The sequence below is a fragment of the Anser anser genome (assembly GCF_964211835.1).
Source record: "Anser anser genome assembly, chromosome: 1".
In the NCBI taxonomy this organism is placed as follows: domain Eukaryota; kingdom Metazoa; phylum Chordata; class Aves; order Anseriformes; family Anatidae; genus Anser; species Anser anser.
The window spans coordinates 214,201,548-214,226,677 of record NC_139720.1 but is presented as its reverse complement, the minus strand read 5'-3'; the positions used below and the strand labels follow the sequence as shown (position 1 = coordinate 214,226,677).

At 48.8% G+C, this 25,130-nt stretch overlaps 2 protein-coding genes across 4 annotated transcripts in view; one reads left to right on the top strand and one right to left on the bottom strand.

Moving 5' to 3' along the window:
- MRPL48 (mitochondrial ribosomal protein L48) overlaps positions 1 to 16,171 on the bottom strand; it is a 40,786-nt gene extending 24,615 nt beyond the window's left edge. Inside the window, exon 1 of the mRNA XM_083820960.1 lies at positions 15,656 to 16,171. Coding sequence (XP_083677086.1) covers positions 15,656 to 16,156 — 501 coding nt within the window. The 5' untranslated portion in view covers positions 16,157 to 16,171. The remainder of the gene's footprint in view (positions 1 to 15,655) is intronic.
- The window catches only part of RAB6A (RAB6A, member RAS oncogene family), a 58,811-nt gene that overhangs the window by 11,156 nt on the left and 22,525 nt on the right, over positions 1 to 25,130 (top strand). For all 3 annotated transcript variants that reach the window (XM_083820986.1, XM_083820987.1, XM_083820985.1), the window contains exon 2: positions 24,598 to 24,656. In XM_083820986.1, coding sequence (XP_083677112.1) covers positions 24,598 to 24,656 — 59 coding nt within the window. The remainder of the gene's footprint in view (positions 1 to 24,597; positions 24,657 to 25,130) is intronic.

Here is a 25,130-nt window from a genome sequence, read left to right as displayed (position 1 = left end):
TGTCAGCTTGGATCAGCAAACGCCGTCGGGATCCGCGCTGGGCTTTGTGGAGGTCTGCGCTAAACGGAAACACGCAGGTTGTGCTCGGTGTTTTTCCTACAAGCTGCCTCCTCGGGAGCCAGGCTGCGCCGACCTTAAATCAGGGCTATTTTAAGATCATCTTCGAGCTTCGTTCTGTAGAAATACTCACCTGTGTGTCTGTCTGAAACACGAGTTTGAGAGAAGAGAGCCGTTGTGGAAGCTGTTCTGCTGCTCTCGTGTGGGAAGAGTAAAGCTCCCGTCTTAGTCCTTCCCAGGCCCCTTCCTTCTCGCCGAGGAGGAAGCTATGGGGAGCTCACTTCTTTATTTTCTTTTCTTCGTCTGTCCTTCAGGCAAGACAAAAGTGGGTACAGCGTCAGGGGGCAGAGCCTTCTTTGGGGCAGTGTAGGGGAGATAGTCACAAAAGGAGGGAACAGGGGACGTATTCACCTGTTTTCCAGGTGGATAATGGTGGTGGGGAGATGTTGGGCAAAACTTAAATTAGGTAGAGGACGGAGGGTAGGGAAGTCACTAGTAAGTAAGCCCTAGGGTTTTAATAGTCTCCTGAAACTCCATCATCCCAAAACCTAGAAAGGCTGACAGCATTACTCGTTGGTTTCTAAGAGCCAAACATATTTAGGAAGGCAGTGATAATTTCTCTTAAGTGCTCCTTCCAGTTTGTGGCACAGGGAAATGGCAGCTGCATTCCTAATCCTAAACCTGTGCTGGTTTAGTTTGCATCAGGGTAACGTTTAGCGTTGAAAAGAGTAGAACCCGTAAGTGTTTCACTCCAGAAATGTGTCCTCAGGTGGCCGCCCATTTCATCTCCTCCTTCATGCAGCCGTTTTCTGCCTGAGGTTATTGCCACCTTAATGAGACTTGCAGGAGCCATACAAAGTCTCCTGTGTTGTGTACCCTGATACCATCAAGCAGGAATTTCTCCTGCAAGACAGCCCATCTTCCCTCCCCGTTGCAGTACGCTATATGGGATTTTATCTATTTTCTTCTAACTTAGTGGGGTTGGTTGTATCTCATAATAGTATTTTATTTGGATTCACCTGATTTGAGCTCATTAAACTAAACAAGTAATAGTTAGGGCAGGGGTTGGGAATGTGGAAGCAGAGAGCAAAGATGGAGACGGTGCTCTGCATACTTGTGTAGAGGGGAAGCTGAAAGACAGACGTCTGAAGCGGACTCGGTTCAGACTGCACACTGCAACAGGGACCAAGATTTTTATGTCAGGCTTCCTGTTTACACAAACAGCTTCTGGCAGGAGGAGTGCTGGTATCCACGTTTGCCGAGCTTGCGGTTGGGCTGACGAAACTTTCTGCGTGTGCTGCTCGCGCTGTAAATCAAAGGATTGACTCCGAAGGGATCCAGCTGTGCCCGGGCAGTGCAGAAATACGGTGTCAGGTAATTGGGGCTCGGAGGAACCTAGGTGAAACTTGGTGGGTTGAGAAGAAAGGGCCAGAGCAGAACAGTGCTTGAGCACAACAGATGTAGGGGTGAAAGATGTCCTAAATCTGCGCTTCTAGCGATGTGCAGAGTAGGGTTTTATTAGGAAGGAATCATCTGTAGGAAAAGGAGATGAATCAAGTTTCAAATCATCGAATATTTTTGGGAAGGAAATTCAGGTTGAAGATGCGTATTTAGCAGAAACATGACATCTTCCCTGTGCTTTCTCCAATGGCAGTAACATAGGGAGAGACAGGCGGGCTGAGCTTGGGAAATTCATAGTAACCCCATCACAGCAGTGAATCTGAGTCTTCAGAGAGAAGATGTTGAAGACAAAACAGCTTTTTTTTAACCCGGAGTTAAGTGTATTGATCTAGAGACCCTCTCCAGATGGCAGAGGATGGAGATGCGTTGACACCAACGGTGACCATATGGCATTGAGGTGTGGGCACGAAGTTGGCTCTGGATAACCAGGAAGGAGTTCAGAGGTGAGAAAGAGAAAGTCTTTCTAAGAGAAAGACTTGCAAAATGCAAAGGAACTTCCGGATACTGGAACAATTGGGCTAGTGATCTGGGAAGTGCTTTTGTTTGGCTTCTGCATATATATATATATATATATATATAGCTGTATATAAGTGATAGCGTAACGTGAAAAGCAAGGCTCCAATGCACCGAATTCATCCAGCTGTTCAAGAAGAATTTATTAGAAGCCTTTCGATAGTGCTTTGCAGGAATTTACCCCCTGGGCCCCGCTCTCGGGAGGCCCCCCCTGCAGCGCCGCGTTCAGCTCTGGGCCCAGCACAAGGACACGGAGCTGCTGGAGCGGGCCCGGAGGAGGCCGCGAGGATGCTCAGGGGCTGGAGCAGCTCTGCTGTGGGGCCAGGCTGAGAGAGCTGGGGGTGGTGGGCCTGGGGAAGAGAAGGCCCCGGGGAGAGCTGCCAGCGGCCTGCCAGGGCCTGCAGGGGGGGCAGGGAAGCTGGGGAGGGACTCTTTGTCAGGGCTGGGGGGACAGGACGAGGGGCACCGGCTGGAGCCTGGCAGGGGGGAGGCTCAGGGGAGGCGTTGGGAAGAAATTCTTCCCTCTGAGGGCGCTGAGGCCCTGGCCCAGGCTGCCCAGAGGGGCTGGGGGTGCCCCAGCCCTGGCAGTGCCCAAGGCCAGGCTGGGTGGGCTTTAGGGCCCCTTCCAACCCAAACCATTCTGTATTTGTCACAGATTATTTAACTATATAGATGTTTCCATACCAGTACAGAAAAGTTTTCCTCATTTAGCACTTCTAGCGGTGCTTTGGGCAGCTATTAAGTGGCAAAGATGAACTTCAGTAGGGTTAGTGACTGGTATCTCTGTGAAGATCAGGGCCCATTTCTGCTATACATACACTATATATTCAGGGCAAGGTATAGTAAAAATCTTAAGGTCTTGTGGTCTTAACCTTTCCTATTAGAGCTTCCCTGGCTGTCATTGTGCCACAGCTGGTTGCAAGATTAAAATGGCCTTTGTGCAGAGCTGCTGTAGCGCCGTATGTCCACCTTCACTAAAATGGCTGCCACCGACTGCAGCGGGAGCTGTGGGGGACTGGCTTGGACGTAATCTCGTATCAGGCATTTGTGTTATGTGGGTGAATTTTACCCCGACTTTTCCCCATCTGCAGTGGGGACGGTGTTACCGTGCTTGATAGGCATTTAGGAGGATGATGTTTCCTGTCAAATTTACGTTGTTTCATGGATTTAAAACAAGAATTCCTTGAACAATGGGCATCCTTCCGGATAGCTTTCTCAAATCCCCTCAGTGGAGGTGTGGTCTTCAACATGCACAATTCCTTTATTTCTTGATGAATTGTCCTAGCACTCCCTCTACAACCCCACAACTATCCAAAAAAAAAGGGTAAGCTTTCCATTTCACATTATTGAGGTCCTACCACGGAGTCTTTAGGAGTAAATGAAGTGAATGAGCGGTCTGTTAGCATACAAGACCTCTTGGTTCGGTTTCCTTTGTCTGGCTAGAACATTTCCCTAACAGTTGCTTGATTCTGCTTTTTTTTTTTCTTGTCAGTTTACTTCCATGTTAATCTGGCAGAAAGCTTTAGGTTCGAAGCTGTGAAGGAGGTGGTGAGGGATGTTTCATTGTCCAGAAATGTGGGTCATCCAGCTACACGTAAGGCACACAGTAGTTCGCTTCTCCCGTACCTGAGATACGACCTGCAGATATGGTAATTAGCTAATGGAAGCTGGCTGTCTCCCTGTTTATCAATAGCTCCAGGACAGGAATCAGCTTTTTGTGGTTTTAGAAGTCTGAGGTTGTACGCTCACTGAAACGGGACAGTCCCATGCTTCTGGTTTGCTCTGAGCTTACTTGAACAGGTCTGAGTCGGAGCTGAATCATCCAGATTCCTGTCTGCCATTTTGTCTGAGCATGGGATACCCACTGAAGTGTTCATGCAGCGCTGTCCCAAGACCTGTGGAGGTGTCCAGAAATTTGAGCTGTGCATCTCCTGAAGACCACCACAGTGACCTCGCTTACGCGGAGCTCTTCCAGGTTTTTATTCTTGGCATTCAATTTCCTAATGCACTTGCCACTTCTAATTAGTAGCTGCCTAGGTGTTTTGTACTTGTAAACACCTCTTACGATGAGTTAATTAGTCAAGTCTTGAACTGTTTATTAAATAGAGGCGTTTTCCTTGCCCTGTTTGCAGTATCTAGTGAGTGCTTTCAGTGGGAATCTCCTTAGGTTAGTGAAAATCTTTGAACCTTGTGATTCGGTTGGAGTATTGCTGCTGGAGCTGGTTTGCCTGGATAATTTTGGAGATAAAAGTATCCTTTTGTTAATAAAGGATAAACTTTGAGGACATGGTTAAAGGTTTGTGAAAACAGTAGAAATAGCTGTCATGTGTTGTCCTTTTTCTTCCCCAGATGAATTGTTTTCATGCAGTCTAGTTCAGGAGCAATCCCAAAGCCAGACCTCCATGTCATTAGTGCCTAATAAATGAGCTTCTTTCCTTCTTTGGGATGATATTGAGTGCTCTTCTTGGGCTGCCCTAGAAACAGGCATTTTCTGGTATCAGCAGTTGTATACCAGCAACATTTTGTGTCCTGTTCATTGAGCTTTCAGATGGGAAGTGTAACAATTCAAAGCAGAAGGAAAAACAAGAAGCTGGAGGTTAAAACCTGACTGCTCCATGTGAAGTGACAGGACATGAGGTGTCCCGAAAGATCCTTGCAGCAATGTCATCCCAGATGGGCTAGCTCCTGAACTGGACTTTTCTAACTTCACTGGAAATCTGTAATGCAGCCACCATTCAGTGTTATGCTTTCTTAAAGAGAAAGCTGGAGACTTTGTGAAAACTGGAGATTTTTGTTCATTTTGCTTCAGGCGTTCTGAAAGGTGAAGTTAAAGTGACACTTTTAGAAAGCTAAGTTTTGCTTAGCAGTGGATACTGAACTTCATCCTGATTTCTCTGCTTAGTTTTTGGCTATCTGTATGGTTTTTGGACAACTTATTGGGAAAAGCCATAAACACTGCATTGAAGACTGAATTCAACCTTCACTCCTAGTTAAGCAGGTCGGTTATTTGACAGCAGCTGAACATGTCCTCAGCAGGAATTTCCACCAATGTTGAAATAGATGAACAGCGTTCACTGACTTTCAATAAATGTAGGTTAAAGAGACTTAATAGGGGGCAGGCATTGGTATGCCTTTGCAAAAAATCTGGGAATTAAAATGATTTTAAAGCTGATTTTTTTTATCTTTCTCCTTATATAACTATCTAGACTTTGCAATTCCTTTCCTCCTTGTATGTCGATTTTCTGCCTGTGTTTTCTGCTCTCTAGAGCAGATGTGATTCCTTTTGTTCCTGGTGGATACAGCTTTTCGTGCACGCTGGTATAATCCAGGTGGTATTTGTAGCTGATGATGCTGTTCCTGTTGGATAGCGTTCCCAAAAGCACCAGCATCTAGACAACATTGGACTGACCATCCTTGTTTAAGCCAAGGCAGATTTCTCCAGTGTACCTACTCTAAAACAGCCGGAGTAGATTCATGTCTTGGTCTGGGGCTGCACGGAATTTTTGATGAAGACTTGTTGGGAAGAAGCCTCAAATACGCTTTATCAGTGGTCAGTTTACTAATATTTTAAACTGTGATTAAACACTTAATGTAAAATGGTGTGGTTGTGTTCCTAGACCACTCAAGTTGCGGTTTGTCCTCCTTAAATTAAAAAATGCAAGACCACCGGTGTTGGGACGCTCCGATGGTTACGGTGAAAAGTAACCATCCCAATCCTAGGGCTCTGCAACGAAGGAAAATCAGAGGCAGTGCAGGAAGGAGCCCAGCCAGCAGCTGGATTCAGCGGTGTCAGGTAGCAAGTCATTAGATGTGGCAAGGAGTGCTTTGACTGATGTCATTTCTAGTGCATGTCTTACTGTTGCCGTTGTTAATATCGAAATCTCGGGGGAAAATGAGTGATGCAGAGAAAAAGTCAGGATTTCTGAACATGTTTAAGCACTTCTGCATAGGAAAGAGGAATCTCCCTTGTTATTGTATTATGTTCCTCATCCTGTAAGATTTATTTTTGGCGGTGGCAGAGAAATGGACATCACTCTTTGTGGTGCCTTACTGCAGAGATAATGAAACAGATAATTTTGCTGGGAAATGTCACCAGTGCAATAGAATTTTGAAGAATCTAGAGGAGAACTTCTTGCGTTGGATGTTCTAGCCTGTCATTTTGAGCTTATCTTATTTAGTTTTGGAAGACATTGAGGATTTATATGCAGGTTCTTGCGGAAACTGGCTGTAAATATAGTTCATTTTGGAAACAAATACTGTATTGAAGGTATTTAAGCTAGAAGTTCGTGATTATCTTGTGTGCCTCTTGTTTCCACAATGCTGCTGCGGCAATTAGTTTCTTATTTAAATTAATGTAAAAGAGGCAGTAGAATTGGGAAATCTGCTTGAAGAGCACATTTCCTCTTGATGCTTTCTCATGTCTCCTTCAGTAAATATGAACATATTTCATAGGTGCATAGATTGTATTTTTGCTGATGCTCCCCTGAAGCTGCTTAATCCTGGAGAAGCGGGATGAAGCTGTGAGTATTCTTACTCCTAACGTGCTCGTTCCAAAACCAATTGTAATAGCACAAGGAGACAATTGTGTTGGCCCTGGCTTGGTATCCAGAGCGTATTTCTGCAGTAGGAGGTGTCATTTCGATGATGACTCTTTTTTCCTGAATCCCATGGGCAGGGAGAGGAGCTCCTGACTCTTCCCTTCGTGCAAGAGGACGTCGGTGCAGCACCGGTCACGCCACCAGGACCGCTCCTTGTGGGCACAGCAGCGCTTCCAGCGCAGCCTGCCTGAAGTGCCTTAATTACCCTTGATCCGTGTGTGCAGCGCGTTACAGCTTCCAAGTGTTTGAAAGCAGATAATTAGGTATTTAAAATACTGGGATGTAAAAATTGGATCCGATGAACGATTAATTACTTCACCTCTCCTTGTGGATTTTTGCTCGGTGTTGCACTTGTTTTTAATAAGGCGTCTGAACGATAGAGCCTCTACGTAATACAGGCTTCAAGTGAATTTGTCTCCCTGGGCTTTAACTGCAGCCGTATATAACGAGTATTAAGCTACCCCTGCATGACAATAATAAAACTAAATACTGGCTGTAAAAATACACGTCAGTCGGATCTGAAATTCTAAGGGAAATTTTATGTCACGTTAACGCATAAAAGCAGAAATAAAACAAGTGGAAACTGTCTGTAAGCTATTAGAGAAACAAGAGCCAGGTTTTTCTTTGCCTTACGAAGTGTTGATGCAATTGCCTTTCTGCCTGGACTGAAGGCATGAGGCCGAGATGTCTCTAAAAGCCTTTAATTTGTCTGAACGTGCTTGCAGGAAAGCTGTGGTTTTGGGCAAACTGGAGCAAAGTTAAGCAGATAAAGAGGGCAGGTAGCTGTTCTGAAACGCCAGCCCAAACAGCACAATCCAAAACGGTGTCAGAAATTGCATTACCAAGGAAATCCGTAGCCGAAGTGTTGCTGGGACCTTTGAGGCACTCACTAAGCAGGCTCTTTGGGTAATAAGTGATACTAAAAATTAATCTTTCTCCAGTTGGGCTGCCTGGGACCTTATTTCACATGCTTGCTTCAGTGCTGTTTTCCCTTCAGGAGGGGAATTGTGCAAGATTTCATCAGTCCCTTATTTTAAGCTGGATCCTATAAGTCCTCATGCCCTAGCTCGGGCTAGTTTGATAGCGGAGCACTTCTCCATGCGCTGCGTGCAATCCAGCTTTTAAAAGCGGAGCAGAGCGCAGAGGATGCGACTACCAGAACTCCGCCTGCTTGTCTTTGAACAAATCACTCCTGGATGTAGGAGGAGCCTCCAGTAGCATCTCCTGGGTGGCGTGCCCTCGCTTCCTCATCCGTGCTGGCCTCTCTCGCACCACCTGAGCTGATGGGAGAAGGTCAGCGTGATGTTCTCTTCTTTCCGTCCTCTGCTCACCTTGCCTTGCTGCTGGGAAGTTTGGGGGAAAGACCTGCGATCCCATGGGCTTCTCTGCTGCAGGGTATTTTTTCTTCCTTAGCTTCGCCGTCCAGGCTCGATGAGAAGATTCTTGGGATGCGTTTTCCGGCATCTCCATCTCTCGGTTTCCTGGAGGTGCTGCTTTGTGTTAGCAGTATTTATGCTGAGGCTCGAGGAGCCTTACTGCTAAGGCATTTTGGGAGCAGTTGAGGTCCTTTGGAGAACGTGTTCAGCCTAACTGGAAACTTGTTCAGCAAAGGTTTAACTACGGGAGATGAGAGGGAAAGCTAACTTAAGGCTGTCCTGAAAAACAGCTGCACGAGACTCTGTGCTGAGGTTTCTTCATTCCCGGTAAATAAGGAACGACTCTGCAGCAGTCTTTGAAATGCAAAGGTGACCTGTGAGTACCTTCAGTTAATTAACTAGGCTGTACTGCTTGTTTTCCCCCTGCTTCTCACCCAGCGAACCAGAAAGCCAGGAATGGAAGGCGCTTTCCCCAATCCATTTCTGGGGGCTGTAGCTGTGGACAATTAGCGAACTAATGCAGACCATTGCAGAGGAGAAGGGAGCTGTTTGCTTCTGGTTGAGCAGATTCCGCTCTGAGATTTCACTCTCAGAGCACTCTGGCATAAATCCTCCTTGTGTTCATGTCCTCGGAGGGGTGCAAGGTAAGTGCCCGAGCGCTGTGGCCAAAGCTGCTTCATGTCATCCGGAGGACAGGACGCAGTATGGAGTCCTCGCGTCTCCTGGGTTTTTTGGTTTTGTGACACCAAACTGGTACTTGTGGGCTGTGTTTGGACCGCCTCAGAGTGGTTCTTTTCGCCTTATCTCAAGTTTGTTCGTCCTCCGGTTGTTTGAATGAAGCCACGCTTACCACAGCGTGTGGCAAGAGCGTGTACAAGTCTCCTAACCCTTCTGCTGATGCTTGCTCGTTTGCACGTGTTCAGCTGCATACTTTGTGCATACCGTCTCAGCATCTCGGTTACAGGTCTGTACAAGATTATAAGAGACTTTTCCATCGATAAAAGCTCCTAGCCTGCTCTGCTGTACGCAGTACAAGATGGTTTCTGACTTCCACAGCAGCTTACAGGGTGTCAGTCATCCGGAAACAGCTTTCGGCTGCTTCAGATCCGGCTGCATTTCAGTTTAGGTCTTGGCAGCGTTCAAGTTCCGTTTTTTCTGCCTCTGAAAGATGGTCTTTGTACCTGCAGAATGCGTGGCTCAGGAGACGGCAGGATATTTGGCCCTCTAGTAAAGGCTTTTGGAAGGTTCGGAGATCTAAACGTGAGCAAAACCAGCTGTTTTGATAGAAAACTGGAAGTACTAAGTGCGAAACGGCGTTGTGTAACTTCCCAGGTGCTTGGTGTTGCACCAGCTGAGGAAAACTGAAATTGCCAGAAGGCCGTCGGCTTGTGACACTGGTTCTGGCTCTGTTTTTAGAAACTCTTTAACCAGCGAAACTAGCACGGGCTGCGTTATGTGGCTGGCTTGGAACTCCTCTGCAGAAAACCAGACAAGCGACTTCATCTTCCGAATACAAAGCCTGTATTTGTTAAATCTGTTTTATAACAGTGCTGGGGAGGTAGAATTTCCATGCTTTTTTTTTTTTTTACTGTCTTGACAGAATAATCAAACAGTCGTGTTTTGCTTTCGAAAATGTTAATAAACGTCCAAAATTTTTAATGTATGTCTTAATGGATTCTTAGCTTTGGATCAGAATGATTTCGAGGGCCGATTACTGCCCGTCCATCTTGAAGCCTTTACATTTTTCTTAGTTTTTTTTTTTGAATGTGGAAGGTTATATAACTGCCTGAATTTCAGCAGCAGGACTTCTGAAACGGCTGAGCGCAGGGGAGCTGTGAGCGTGCTTCTGAGTAAGCAGCTCCTCGGAGCACCTGCCTTCGCTTCGGAGTCCGCTGTGATCGAAACTGTGCCCTTGCAAGGAGGAAGAGCGTAGGAGCCGAATGATGTTCCCTAGAAAAGAATAAAAAAGGGGTAAAAGTGCCTATGTCTGTGCCGTAAACCTTTCTCTTCCTGCTCAGCAGTGAGCGGCTGACTCTTGTGTTCTCCACCTTAGTGGACGTGGTGAACAACATGGGTTTTGTATGAAGATTTCGCAGAGTGCAACTTTAATTCTTTAAAAAAAAAATAAATAAATCACACCTGCAGCATCTGTAAGCTGCGTGGTGCTGAGCCGGCGCCTGAGCGCTGACCCGTGCGCGGTGTTTCGTTTCTTCATGGCTGCGACCGAACAAACGGAACAAGATTTTCCTTTGTGCTCTTTCCTACGTTTCCCGTTTGGGGAGGAAAAGTAATTACCAACAAGAAAACCCCAGGGGTTAACGAAGCTCTTTATCGCCGCGTATTTTTGTCACCGTCCCAAGGCAGCGTGTATCCCAAGGGAAATGTCGCCCACCCGTTAATAATCGGAGCCGCATTGGTTTAAGTGCGCCAGCCCTCGTTAGGATTTACACAGCGGAAAAGTCTCACGCGAACCGAAGCCACGTGGTGATAAAAAACACAGGCACCAGACCCCAGGTAAAGCTCACCTGCATCTCCCCCAAGGGAATCTCTCTCAAACCAAATAAAATGGGGTTCTGACGTGTCTAAAGAAAGCAAGCAGCTACTCTTGAGTTAAAAAAAAAAAAAAAAAGCTAATAGAAAATACATTTTTCTGCCTCCTCCTTTTCCCTCTAGCTACTGCCAAACTTAAGTACAAGTGACAATTCGTTGCTTCTCTTGCTGGTCTTAAAATGCCTAAGAGACAGCCTAAAACGCATCCATATGGCAGTGAGCGCTGAGATCAGTGGCACAGCAGATTTTTATCCAGTCATCCTCCAGCATCTAGCTGTCAGCTGTAAAAATCAGTGTGTTTTTTTCTTTTTTTTGTAGTGTGGCATTTAGCTCTTGGTGGCTTGGTTACATAAAAAGTAGGATCCTTCGGGAGAAATGCTCCCCTGCTGGTTGAAGGCAATTCCTTGCCTGTTTTTTTGTCACCGGGGATCACGTGTGTGAGGTTTAACACGGGCTTAACGTTCCTTAGTGCACCGTGCGATTACACTGGGCAGCATACGAAGTTTTTGAGGAGCTGGAGCAAGATTCGGGGTGTGCTCGGTCAAAATGTCCTCAGGATGTTCTCGCAGGTGTTGTGCAGAAGGACCCCGGCGCCAGAAAGGGCTGTGGTTCGTGCCCAGGAGAGCTGGCAGGCTCTCCTCTGCCCAGCAGGGAGCCGGTTGTCACTTCTTCGCGCACGACGATTGCGCTTTTGCTCTCTGGGGATCTGCCCTGTGACGCTGGGGGTGTTCTCCGGTGCTTCGTGGTGGCTCAGAATCGCCCGTTCCCTCCGTGTTGCAGCGAAGAAGCGTTCCTCTGTGTGCCACCGCCGCAGCCTGAAGGCAGGAGAGGCTCAGCAGCCACGTGCAAGGACGGTATTTCTCGCACCTTCTGTGCCCCATACATCCCCGGAAGGCTTCTGGAGGTATTAATAGATGATCTCCGTCGGAAGATCCGAGTTCAGGGCACGAAACGCTCGAACATACGCTTCCGTAGAAGAGCAGTGTGAAAATTTGAGCAACCTGGAGACGCTTCGCTGTTAAAATAGAACAGCGAGGCAGCTTGGCTGTGACGTGGAAGGAGTCTTCTAGCAAGATGGAGCCAACAGATTGCTCTCAAAGGGACGAGAGGGGCTTTTCTTCTTGGTGGTGTATCGGCCTGCATCTCTGGCGTGGCAAAAATGGCGCTGTTCTTAGCTGAGCTGCTCCCCGAGCTTTTACATCGATGTTAGGATTAAGAGCAGGTTCCTCTGGGGAAGGGAGGTCTGATCTTTTTAAAATGGGAAAGCAACCGCGTTGGTACCGACTCGTTTGCTAAATACGTACAGCAAACTGAAATAGCGTGCACCAGGAATTAGCCCGGGAAAAGGTAGAGTGCAAAGTTGAGAATAAAATAATAATTTAAGGAAAAAGAGTAGTCTATTAATAGCTTTCGTTGTCTAGCTGTGTGTTCTACACCACAGAGACGAAGACGTTAAGAGTGCTCAATTAGATTGAAATGCAAATGTGCATCCAGACTTGAGTGTTTAGCTAATCTAAGGCTGAGAGCTTCGCTTTTGAGACGTGAGGCAGCCTTGAACTGCTAGGTTCTGGAAATCTTTTCTACCCCCTTTTTGGGGTGGGTAAGGCGGGGCGAGGGAATAAATCACAGAATCGTGGAACGGGTTGGGTTGGAAGGGACCTGAAGTCCTCAAGCTCTGCTGGGTTTCTCTGCGTCGCGCTGCGTTGGCTTTTAGTTAAACGCAAGGCAGGGCAGAGTTTCACAGAGCGGACGTTTCGTGCCTATCTCCTGTAATAAAACCGGAGGGTTAAAAAAATCTGGAGCCGAAATCCGACACAACCCAGTTCTTCTGTTGGCGCAGATGCAGAACCTCTTAAAATCCCCTCAGCTCGAGGGCAGATTGAACTCAAAGGCCGAGTTTCTCACAGAGCACGGTACTCCTGGAAACTTCCTTTGGTTCATCCACGTGCGAAAATACGTTGGAGATTCCCTCTGGAAGACAGTCGCTGTAGGCAGGGCAGCTTTTCGGTCCTGGGTTCTGCTTCGCCGAGGTCCCGATCCCTCTGAATGAAGGGCCTGGAGCAAGTTCGTGTATCAGAGTAAATTGTCGGCCGTCTGCAGGGTTTTAACTAGCGAATGAGTCTTGTTCCTCCGCAGCGGGGCAATGAACGAAGCGGCTGCTTGTCCCTGGCAGCGCACGTCGAAGATCACACTTTGCTGTTGAGGCGGCACCCTGTCGGAGTCAGAGCTGGTGCTTTCCACGCAGGAGTGTAAAAAGATGGGAAGAAACTGGAAATCTCTGCTTTCGTGTGACATCATTGTCTAAGCAATGCAGGCCTTGCCGGTCGTAGCCGTGAGCGAAACCCTGGGGAAAAAAAAGCGCTTTTTAGGTCAGAGAAGTGCCTCAGCTTCCATTTCCTTCTGTTTTGGGTGAAGTGCTGTGGCACAAGCAGGGCCGAGCTGCTTCTGGTTGGAAAATAGCACCGTGCTCCTTCTCTTCTGAGGTACTCAAAGAAAAGACGGCATGAAAATGAATGCTAATGAGCTTTTTCAGACGAGCCTGTATTTTCATAGGCATCCTTTTTATAAGGCAGTTACCGGCGTGTTAATCATTTGATTACTGGTTGTTGTAGATAAGGGAGTAATTGGTCCCTTTTTGTAACTTAGGGGAACGCTTGACAGGAGAGAGCAGCGGGCACGACAGCTCTTGTTTGCGTGGGTTATTGCCTGGAGAGATTGCCTGAACTGCAACCCTCTGCTCCGACGTCTGGGTTGTGACAAAATTGTGTTCCCTGCTTGCTTCTCCGATGGCAGGGGCATGTTTTGCAGCGGGGTCGCAAATGCTTGATGCTTTCCTCGCTTTGGCCGTGGCTGGAAGTGCAGATGCATCAATTTCTATTAGAAGCCATTAAAAAATTAATCTTCGGCTCGGGCCGGGGAGGAGAGCTGAATCTTCGCCTCCCGAATGACAAACAGCTTTAGTGGTATCTGCTGTCTGAGGACATCTCACTGAGACAAAAGGGACTTAAGGAGCTGCAAATCTCACTGCCTTCCCGGGGCCATAACCGAAATAGATGGATATTTTTGCAGGAACTCTTTAAAATCCTTTTGGAGGATCGTATCGTGCCCTCTGTCTCGGCGAGGGAAAGCATCAAGTGTAACAGGAACGTGTGAGAGATGCGGGATCACTGCACCTCCTTTATATACTTAGTGTTTAAAATTTCACTACGGTGGAAATCCGCTTGCTCCCTTTCTTTGTGTCCCTGTTACTGTAGCATGTGAGAATAAGCCGCAGATGATATCAGCCGTTCACATAATAGCTTTATGTGCGCTCATCTGCTAGGTAGGTGTCATTCCTTGTTAGATCACGCTATTTCACTCGGCTCCGTTGCTTCCCTTCCTGCTGTTCTGCACCAGACAGTCATAAATATTCATGCACGCTTCTTACCATCCATTTAGGCTTGTATACCTAGCTTATGGCCTCCTCGAGTTTGTTAAATGCAGGGTGTTGGTTTTTTTTTTTAACGCTGGAGTGCTGAAGGCTGTCTGGTGAGCTAAAAGGCTGATGTCACAGCTTCTCGGTGGTGGAGCTGCCGAGATATCGAGGCTTTAAAATATTTCGCTCCGTTCTTCCGTGACAAATACTCGACTGAAAGTCGAATGGCAAAATGAAAACTGAAATTTCCTCGGCACCAAACCTTCTGGCCGTGCTGCTGCTCGCTTAATTGCAGCGATCAGTACAACCTGTCTTTGCACCTTAAGCGGGTGCTCAGCTGGAACAAAAACTGTCTCAGCTTGCCTTGAAAAGACCGGTTTGGGTAAAATCTCTGTAAGGATTAAGGTGATCTAATTCCCAGTGAGAAAATAAGCAGCGCTTGTTGCATCTTTTATTTCATACTCTGAAATACTCATGGCCATGCGCTGAGGAGGGAGGGGTCGGTTATCGTGCTGGCCATTTCACGGTTTGGTTCGCCAGATGCTGGATCTCCGAGTTCATCACCATCATGTGCAGGGCTCTTGGTTTTCTTACCTGGGGCGATGCTATTCCTGCTGATCCATCAGGGTGTTACAGCCCCTGTAAAACGTGACTTTGTAGGAGGCTGAACCCCCCAGCACCTCACTGGGAAGGGAAGTGGGAGATGAGCAGTGCGTCTTAACCTGAGCCCGAGGAATGGGTGTTGATTTTACTTCAGGCTGTGAATTTGGGATTTCAAGGTTAGCAAAAATGTCGTAATTCTAAATAATGTCCAGTACTATGGCCTGAGATTAAAAAAAAAAAAAAAAAAATTGATGTGCTTGCAGGATTACCTCAGGCTACTGGAAGTCTCTTTTTTTACCTCAGGCTTCTAGAACTCTCTTTTTTACCTCAGGCTTCTAGGAATCTCTTTTGTCTTCCAGGTGATTAATTTCTGTAGTTTTTTTTTTTTAATTGCTCCTGGTATAAATAGTCTTTGAACAACTGTGGTCATGGCTCTCGTACATTACTTCATATTATTTTGCCAACCGGTGGCTAACAAACATAGACAGAAAATACAAAAATGCTCAGTGCACCTTTTCCGTACGGTTCCCTAAGGCGTGTGCAGGACCAAATTTCAGCTATGGGAATTTCTGGGGTCTCATCGGGGATTGAAAGTCCCAATAACACGTCCCATCAGTCTGGGGGATGTGAGATGTCCCTGCCAGTGCTGCAGCCCACAGTCGGGTGAGAAAGGTGCGTAGGGTGAGGTGAAGGGGAGCCCAGACCGGGAAGGGGACGTCCTCAGAGCTGAGGAAAGAAGATGTTTAGGGCTTAGAAAATCCCGATGGACCTAAAGCTAGTGAATTTTAATGTGTTTTACTGGTGGTTTGGTGCCTTGTCACTCTTCTGATTTGAGGAGGAAAAGGAAGAGCGGAGGTGTTGGAGCAGGGGGCTGCTGCTGGCAGCTTGAGCTGGCTTCCCGCCCCTCAGCCGTAAGAGGCCGCTCTGAGGCGGCGGCGTTTGCTGTGCGGTGGCCCTCTGAGAATCCCAGAATCATTAGGGTTGGAAAAGCCCTCCAAGATCGATCACCTGGTCCAACCACCCCCCACCACCACTGATGTCAACCACCAAACCATGTCCCCAAGCACCACGTCCAACCTTGCCTTGAACACCCCCAGGGACGGGGACTCCACCACCTCCCTGGGCAACCCGTCCCAACGCCTGACCGCTCTTGCTGAGAAGAAATGTCTCCTCATTTCCAACCCGAACCTCTGCTGGCACAACTTGAGGCCGTTCCCTCTGGTCCTATCCCTGGTTACCTGTGAGCAGAGGCCGACCCCCAGCTCCCCACCCCTTCCTTTCAGGCAGTTGCAGAGAGCAATAAGGCCTGCCCTGAGCCTCCTCTTCTCCAGCCCAAACCCCCCCAGGTCCCTCAGCCGCTCCTCACAGGACTTGTGTCCCAGGCCCTTCCCCAGCTTCGGAGCCCTTCTCTGGACACGCTCCAGGGCCTCGATGTCCTTCTGGTAGCGAGGGGCCCAAAGCTGAACCCGGCACTCGGGGTGCGGCCTCACCACAGCAGAGCCCGGGGGGACGAGCACCTCCCTGAGGGGACAGCTCTTCTTCAGGCACCTGCTTCCTTTGAGCCTGGATCCCAAGAAACCCATTACCACGAACCTGCACCTTGTAGGCCTTACAGTGCTGATTCTGTACTTTTTTGCAGGCTTGTAACCACTGATTTTTGGTGAGCAGAGCATACTTCGCTGGAATTCTCCAGCAGCGTGACACAAACGTGGCAGTGTAGTTTTTGTGTACCCAGGGGCAGGTCACAAGCCAGCGATTCTCCGGCTGGGAGCTGCAGGCTGCTGGCAGTCCCTGAAGCCAAAGGAATCGATCCAGTACTACGTCTAACAGTTTTCGATAGTGCTTTTAATTTAAAAAAAAAAAAAGAAAAAAAGGCATTGTTGGGGTGGTGACCTGAAAAGAAATTAAGGCTGGGCAGTGATTCGTTGGCCCAAAGAGGCCACGTGCAGTTGTCTGGCACTGTCATCGATCACGCCCGCCTTTCTAGGACTACTTTTCGAGGTAGGATGCCATAAAAGCTGCACACGTATTGCCAAAAAAAACCCTTCTGGCTTGGTTGCTGGCCTGTCCGTCCTCCTCCCCCTGCTCAGCAACGCACGAAGCGCTGGCCTCTGCCGGCAGCAGCCTTGTTGCTGCTTTTCCCCATTTCTGCTGTTCGCCAAGCGACCTCTGCTTCCCTGCGCTGCTGCACAGGGGGGTTTGTGGCATCCAGTCGTGCGCTGCCTGGTCTGCTTTTAAATTACTTTTTGCATTTTAGAAGCATCCTTGTGATGGAGCACAGTTTCTCCTGAACCGCTGAAGAATACGTGTAAATAAATACCGGTGGTTTGCATCAGCGAGTTACCTGCAGATCCTCGCTGGCTCATGGTACCTGTGTAGAACAATAACATAGCCACTGATTTCGTCTGTCAGAGAGGCTGTACGAGTGACAAAGCTGCCAGGAGTATATTAATTAACTTTCTAATCAGAGAACGCCCACTGCTCAGGGCTCTGCCGCGTTTCGCTCGATCTGAAGGTGACAGGTTCACTGCACGTGTTTTAATTTCCTTCGCTGATCTCCGAGCGTGTGATCTGGGCTGCAAGCTTCGGTTCATTGTTCGTTCAATTTCAAGTGAATATCAAAAATATAATCAATTAACATCAAGGTGAATTGCCTCTGTTCTCTGGGATAAATGGAACAAATATGTTTTAAGTAGAAAATGATGGAACGTCTCTTTAAATTACTAAAATTACCTAAAACTCACCCTGCTCTTTGGTTTTCTGCGTCTCATTTGTTTCGCTTGCACTCTCTGGATACTCTGAGTTAACTTCCTAAAGAAAATCTTAAACTCCTTAAAGATGCAAATCTGTTTAAAAGGACGAGAGTATAATTTATAAGTTAGAACTTTAATTAGGCTGGGAATAAATTATCTTAAAAGAGGTTATTGGAACCATTTTCTTTGTGCATAAAGAAGCTATTGCTGCTTTGGAGTAACGCAAGGACCACTGAAGTAGTACGAAAGCGACTTGCACAATTTTTGTAGTGTTAAGAGCACAAAATGTTCTTATTGCCTGGAATCAATGGGGCAGCCATTTCAGCAGCAGGGCTGGGAGGGCGTCTAAAGCTCTGGCCATCTTTATCCTGGGTAGCCAAAACAGGCTTTGAAAATGTCTGCTAAATGCACATGTAGCATTGCCTTTTGCTCTTGAAGTAAAATAAAAGCTATAGCCTTATGGTTCTGTTAAAAATAACTGATCTTTTTTTTCTAGACTCCGTATTTTCAGGTGTGACCAAGGCTACTTATTGAGGGGAGAGCTGTGGATGTTTTAGGGAGTTTTCTGCTTTGCAGGCTTTCTTCTGATTTTTGTCCCGGGTTTGTTTTGATTTATTGGACACTTAAGGATGGCAAGTATTGGATTAGGTGGTCCTTTGGCCTGACCTCGTCTGGCATCTCGCAGCAGGAGAGAAACGGTAAAATAAAAGAGGTTTGACAGCGGAGCACAAGTGGAATCAAAGGAGAATACTTCAGGGTAAACAGTTCTTTAATTACAGCCTGGAGGTAGCGCGCGGAGGCGAGACTGCACCAGCTTCTGCTCGTACCTCTGCTCTCTGCGGCTGGACCTGGTGCTGTCCCCGAGTTCCTCAGCTCCGCTGTGGGTGGACCTGATCTCGCTGAGAAGCTGCTGAAGCTGCAGTCTGGCTCTGTCGGTGTCTTTGGGATGATGAATGAGCTCTGTTTCTTGCGCTGGGCGGACCGGTTAAAATTTCCATAGCACGACTGCGAAAAGCAGAGGAGGATTTTTCTTAACGAAGCTGCTTTAATCACTTTAATACAGCATTTCTGTTTTAAGAGCTCAGACTGACATATCTAAAAATACTCCTCTTGATTACTGGTTCGTACAGATCATTTTAAGTTAAGTATGAGCATCCTTGTTCCAGGGCTTCGTCTTAAATAACAACCTAAAAATGGTTTTCATGCGTTCATAATTCAGTATATTGTTCTTAGCAGTGCTTTTTTCGTCGCGATGCCTTGGGTTGTTTTTACCAGAGCTGGACTAGTACGTTCGCTGATCCTTGAGCGTTCGATCCTTGAGTTCCAGTGACTTTTAAGTTTTGGGTCTCAGGTACCAACAAATCAGAAGGTCTTGGGGCTGGGACTTCCCCTAGGTGCTGCCCTGCCAGCTGCTTTGAGTTGAGGGCGTTATTACGGAAATACTTCCAGCGAAGGTTTTGGGGGGAGCTTCTCTGGGAGGGAAAGCTGTGTCGCTGGGGTTTGTTCTTCAACCAAATCACAAAGGAATCTTGCCGATTTGGGGATGATGCTATTACTGTCTCCGTGATGAGAAGCTTTCTTCATCTTCCTCTGCCTCATTTATCCTCTTAGAAAGCTGCAGCTTTGTTAACGGGACCTGCCACTGAGAACTTGGAGAGGTTAAGTCTAGATGTTTGGCTTTACAGTGAAGAGGCTGGATAGATCGGTGATTTTTGAGATTTTTTTTGCTTTACAGATGTTTCTTCTTACTGACTGTGATTTGAAAGTGCTAAACAACAACCGGTAGGAATTCAAATTAGAGGAACTCAGACCTAAGTGTGACTTTTTCGGAAGAATCCTTGGACCAGACGCGACTCCCCGATATAAGAGGCAAACCCTAAAGCAGAAGTACCACGTTCCCAAGTTCTTTTTCCTTTGCAGGTCACTCCTGAGCGTTGCCTGAGCTCTTTGCAGACCCCGCCTGGTGACAAACGACCTGGTAATGCCGCGTTGGCGGCGTGCTGTCCCTAACGGGTCTCCTCCACCCCTGGCTCCCGTGAGAGTCTCCCCGGGGACTCATTACCGCGCGGGGCGCTGACAGCAGGTATTCCACAGGCTCTGGCACCGAGGAATTACCGGTACCCGCTATTAATCAATGTCGTTAGCGGTGCCTGGCACTGGACGCACGAACCTCCGGCACACGAGGCTCCATCAGCAGAAGAATCGAATGAACGACCATCAGGAATCAGATGGACGACCTTGAAATCTCTCCGGTAACTGCTGGCAGATCAAAGTCGCCGGAGCTCTGAGATTAGCGTATCGATCCCATCTCGCAGATGAATGCTCGGCCTGAAATGAGTGCCAGGCACTGGCTCAAGGCTTGCAGACAAATGAGTATTGATCGGGGCGACTCAATTAGCTGCTGGAGGCTTCGAGTTTGGGCCCCCGTCGTTAGCGGCAATTTCACGGATAGAAACTTCACAAGTTCCCATCTTTTAACTCAATTATGGCTCTTGGACGCTTTGGTGTTAGCCACCGCTGATTCAGTTGCTGGGTTAGAAGGATGCTCGTCTTTGGGCATCTGCTTGTCTCCGTAATGAAAAAGGGATTGAACCTCTCTTTTTAGGAGCTTCTTATTCTTGTGTAGCAGAATAAAAGCTTTCTTCCCGTCTTGTGGGATATTAAACCATTGCAGTTTATCAAAATTAAGGCAGATTAACGCTTCCACTTACTGCTTTGTCCAGCAAAACTTCTCTCCCTGGGAGGAAGCACCCCACAGGCTGTGTTTTTTTGGGTCTAATGGTTTAGGGGATGGGTCAGGGAGGTAGCTGGTGAGAAAGTGCAGTGCAGGAGCCGCCAGGCATCTCTCGGTCCACACTTTTCTGGAGCTGGTGTAGCTGAGGAGAAACCTGCGAGCAAGTCAGAGAGCCCCGAGCTTAACCATTGCCGGTGGGGTTGGCTGCCTTTCCATCGATCCGGGCACGTAAGCGGCGGTGCCTGAGCCGCGGCGGTGCGATTAGGAGCTGGCTCGTGAGCGCTTTCTGCTCCTTACATCAAAAGCTTAAAAGGAGCGGAAAACTCCCCGGATGAAACCCACGGCGCTGCTGTTGGGCAGCCGCTTGGAAAAGTTCCCAGGATCGACGCCCAGCGCCGGGACAGACGGGGTTTTTGGTTAAATCGCTTCTTTTCTTGGCTTCTCGGCGCTTCAAAAAAGTTCTCGGGTGCCTCGTGTCTAAATTCCTTGCGGCGGAATGAATGGCATCCGACAGCTCTGCGTGCCGAGGAGCAGGGAATGCGCTGCCCGGTTGAATAGCTGCTTTCAGACGTGAATTACTCGGACTTTTGAAAGCGTGCGCCTTTCCCGGTAGGGCTTCAGACTCGCCTTTTAGCTGGTAAGGTCTTCATCTTCCAAGGGAGAAGAGGCTGGAGGACGACCTACTCGTACCACTGAGGCGCTCCTCTGCTCTCCGTCGCCTCCCGGTAATCGGCGCAGGCTGAGGTTTCGTGCCAAAAAAGCTCTTCCTCAGCTCCTGAGCCGTTCAGAGTTTTTTCTCATTTCCCGTAACGGAGCTTTAAGTGCCGCCGCCAGAAGCTCCCTCTGCTCCACCAGAGCCCCTGCACGAGGGCAGACCTCCTGCGCCGCTCTCCTTCCCCACCTTTACTCCTCCAGGGACAACGTTAACGCTTGTTTTTTCTTTTTTTCTCTTGTCCCAGCAGCATACCAGAAATATTTTGGCTTGAAGGCCGTTGTCTGCTACTGCGCCGCCGACTTAATGCTGCCCTGGACGTGTTTGCGCCTTGAAACTTTTCCAAGAGATTAAATTAACCCAGCAGCGCTTAACGAAACGAGGCTGGAGGCTTGGGTGTCTGCTTTGGTTGGAACCCCCAGACTGCCTGCCCAGCTGTTTGCAGTCTGTTTTAGGCAGTCAGGTATTCTTGTCTGAGCCCTTTCCCTTTTTCCCCTTTCCCGTTTTCCCCTTTCCCGTTTTCCCCTTTCCCTTTCCCCTTTTCCCCCTTTCCCTTTCCCCCTTTCCTCCTTTCCCTTTCCCCCTTTCCCCCTTTCTCCCTTTCCCTTTTCCCTCTTTTCCCTCTTTTCCCTCTTTTCCCCTTTTCCCCTTTTCCCCTTTTCCCCTTTCCCCCTTTCCCCCTTTCCCCCTTCCCCCTTTCCCCCTTTCCCCCTTTCCCCTTTTCCCCCTTCCCCCTTTTCCCCCTTCCCCCTTTTCCCCCTTTCCCTTTCCCCCTTTCCTCCTTTCCCTTTCCCCCTTTCCCCCTTTCTCCCTTTCCCTTTTCCCTCTTTTCCCCTTTTCCCCTTTTCCCCTTTTCCCCTTTTCCCCTTTTCCCCTTTTCCCCTTTTCCCCTTTTCCCCTTTTCCCCTTTTCCCCTTTTCCCCTTTTCCCCTTTTCCCCTTTTCCCCTTTTCCCCTTCCCCCTTTCCCCCTTTCCCCCTTTCCCCCTTTTCCCCTTTCCCCCTTTCCCCCTTTCCCCTTTTCCCCCTTCCCCCTTTTCCCCCTTCCCCCTTTTCCCCCTTCCCCCTTTTCCCCCTTCCCCCTTTTCCCCCTTTCCCCCTTTTCCCCCTTTCCCTTTTCCCCCTTTCCCTTTTCCCCCTTTCCCTTTTCCCCCTTTCCCTTTTCCCCCTTTCCCTTCCCTTTTCCCCATTCCCTTCCCTTTCCCCCTTTCCTTTCCCTTTCCCCCTTTCCTTTCCCTTTCCCCTTTTCCTTTCCCTTTCCCCCTTTCCTTTCCCTTTCCCCCTTTCCCTTTTCCCCTTTTCCCCTTTTCCCCTTTTCCCCTTTTCCCCTTTTCCCCTTTTCCCCTTTTCCCCTTTTCCCCTTTTCCCTCTTTTCCCCTTTTCCCCTTTTCCCTCTTTTCCCCTTTTCCCCTTTCCCCTTTTCCCCTTTCCCTTTTCCCCTTTCCCCCTTTCCCTCTTTTTCCCCTTTCCCTTTCCCTCTTTTCCCCCTTTCTCTCTTTTCCCCCTTTCTCTCTTTTCCCCCTTTCCCTCTTTTCCCCCTTTCCCCCTTTCCCTTTTCCCCCTTTCCCTTTCCCCCTTTCCCCCTTTCCCCTTTTCCCCTTTCCCCTTTCCCTCCCCCCCGTCTAAGTACCGTTAACCCATCCGAGCATCCGTTCCGCTCACAAAACGAGGCGTTTTGGTGCCGGCTGGCCCGGAGGCCCGCGCTGTGCCTCTTTGCGGGAGGAACGCGAGCGACCCCATTGCCCAAGAGATTCATTTCTGTGCTTCCCTTCCCTGTCCGGGGCTCTGAACGGGGCGCGTAGCGGCGTGCCTTCCGCGGGGCAGCGAGCGCAGGCATCGCCTGGGTGTGCGGGGTCCTACGGGTGTGCTACGTCAAGACCCCCGCTCTGTTTTGGGGGGAGAAATGTCTTAGAGCCGGAGCACGTTGAGAAACTCGATGCGAACGCTGGCTGAAGCGGTTACCGAAACACGAGCAAGCCAAGCTGCACCCCGTTTCCCTCCTCTCTCTGTGAAATGGGGGAAGGTCGGGGGAGAAGCCCGAGGAGCTCCTAGGCACCCCTCCCAGATTTTCTTCTCTAGACCAGGCTCCCTCCAAGACACCTCAGCGCGTGGTGGGAAGGCAGGTGACTCGCCGGAAGATTTAAAAACGAAAAAGGGATTTACCAAAACGAACCCTTCTGTGGGTTTGCTTGCGTCCCCTTACGCCCCAAAGAACTCCGTTTACCCGGCCGCCTCGGTGGCCCGGTGAGGACGAGCCAGCTTGCTTGCGGTGCTGCAAAGCCGGCGCTAGGATTTGTACCAAGCGCTGCGGCGGGGAGGCGTGGGATTTTCTCGTCTTTTTCCTTGTGGGTTCTTGGTGTTGCTGGGTCTGGGGTGAAACCTTGCAGCCCGTGGCTGTTCCTGTCGTTCGTCGCAGGGCGAATTGGAGCGCTGGGCTCAGGAATCCCGCCCGTCTTGAGACGCGTCGCTTCTGAAAACCTCGTGGAAGGGAGTTGGCTCCGTTTGCGAAGGCAGCTTTTTAACTGGGGGGGGGGAAACGTGGCTGTGCCTATGGAGCTGAACGTGCTGAGAATTCGCAGAGGAATCCAAATTCTGACTTGGGAGCCTTTGCTCCAAGGTTGTCTGCTGGATCCCTGCTGGTTTAGCTCCCCTGCAGCTGACGGAGGATTGGAGGTGGATTAAAATGCTGCTCAAGTGTGATAACTTTTGAAGTTTTTGCATGATGATTTTTTAAAAATACAACTTTGGCTTAAATTCTCTTACTCTTAATGGTCCCCGCCACCCTTCCCAAGAGCGTACACCCCTGTAGGGGGACTGTACAAGACAACACAACCTTTTTATCCTTGAGGAAATCCGTTTCCTAAATGACCTACCTGCAATTAAGAGTCTTCAAACACATTGAGCTGAGGGAGCTTCGGGTGTTCCTGCATCTCTGGGCGAAGGTGGGATGGGTTAGGGAGATGTCTGTTGGGTGTGAGTGAGGTTTTATCCCAGCTCCGCTGTGTCGTTGGCCTTGCAAAGCGTGGAAAACAACTGTTGTGGTGATGGTTGTTCTGAAATGAACCTCCGGTTACTTGGTTTTTAAGAAAAATGGGATTACGAGGTAGTCTGAGACCCGCCTGGAGTGCTCTGGAAGTGTTTTTAACTATATATATGTGCGTGTATATGTATACATATGCATATATACATACATATATGCACGTACGTACACATAAACACACAGCTTATGTAGATCCTGGTTATGAAATGAGCGGCTTGACAGTCCTACACACCGGAGGTTTAACGGGGCCGAGCAGATCTGCAAGTAGAGGAGCTGCAGCGTTGCAGACGGCTGGGTTTTTGGGCAGCCAAGGTGTGCCCGCAGCTGCTGCGGTGCCGCCTTCTGAGCTCGCGGCGCCGCTGGCTTCCTGAATCCGCAAAGCCTGGCCCGGCGCCCCGTGGATTTAGCAGCTGCGGCCGTGGCTGGGGCGGATAACGGCAGCTTTGACAGCAGATCGACCTGCTTGCGCGAAAAGGAGTGGTGGACGCCTCGTTCGGAGGGAGGGTGAAGTTAACGGAGCGGTGAGGGTTGCGGGCGACGTGGGCAGATGGGAAGGAAGCCTCGCGGGAGCGTTGCGAGAGCCAACCCTTTTCAGAAAAACGTGCACGTTGGCGGATTTGCAGTTTTAGAGCCAAATAACTACTCTTTTGTTTATAGGAGGCTTAATTGCACTAAACGGGTCTGCGGGACTCTGCGTAAAACTCAGCCCGAAACCATTTTAAAACCACTCGCTTAAAACATGCGCTGAAATAGCTCCTTGAACCCGTGTTTTCTTCTCTTCTTGTAGTGGGGAAGACTTCCTTGATCACCAGGTTCATGTATGACAGCTTTGACAACACCTACCAGGTAAGTCAATCCACGTTATCGCCTTCTCTGAGGCCAGGAGGAATCCATTTGAGTGCAGCGGATAATAGTTAGTGCTCTGACCAGACTCTTAGCTGTTAAATCCGTAAGCTTTATATTTTAATAACCTTTCAGAATGGCGTTTCAATGTTAGATTCTGCTCGAATAGCTTATCTGCTGCTTGCAGCAGGATGAGCTGGGCTTTGGAAGGCCTCGTAGGCCTCTTAGGTGTACCTCAGTGAGAGCAGCTGTGAAGTCCGCCCATTTTTTTCACTATTTTCTACCAGACCATCACAGATCTAATGCCTCCGCGGGGAAAATGTAACGGGTACCCGACTCTTCAAAAGAATAGGCAGAAGGCTGAACTGCAAGAGGTGGTGCGGTGGGGTGAGCGGGGACTTGAGGAGCAGAGAGCACTGGACTGTAGGGCTCGGTGCGTTTTAGGACGCCATTTTATGCTGTCTGCTGAAACAAAGA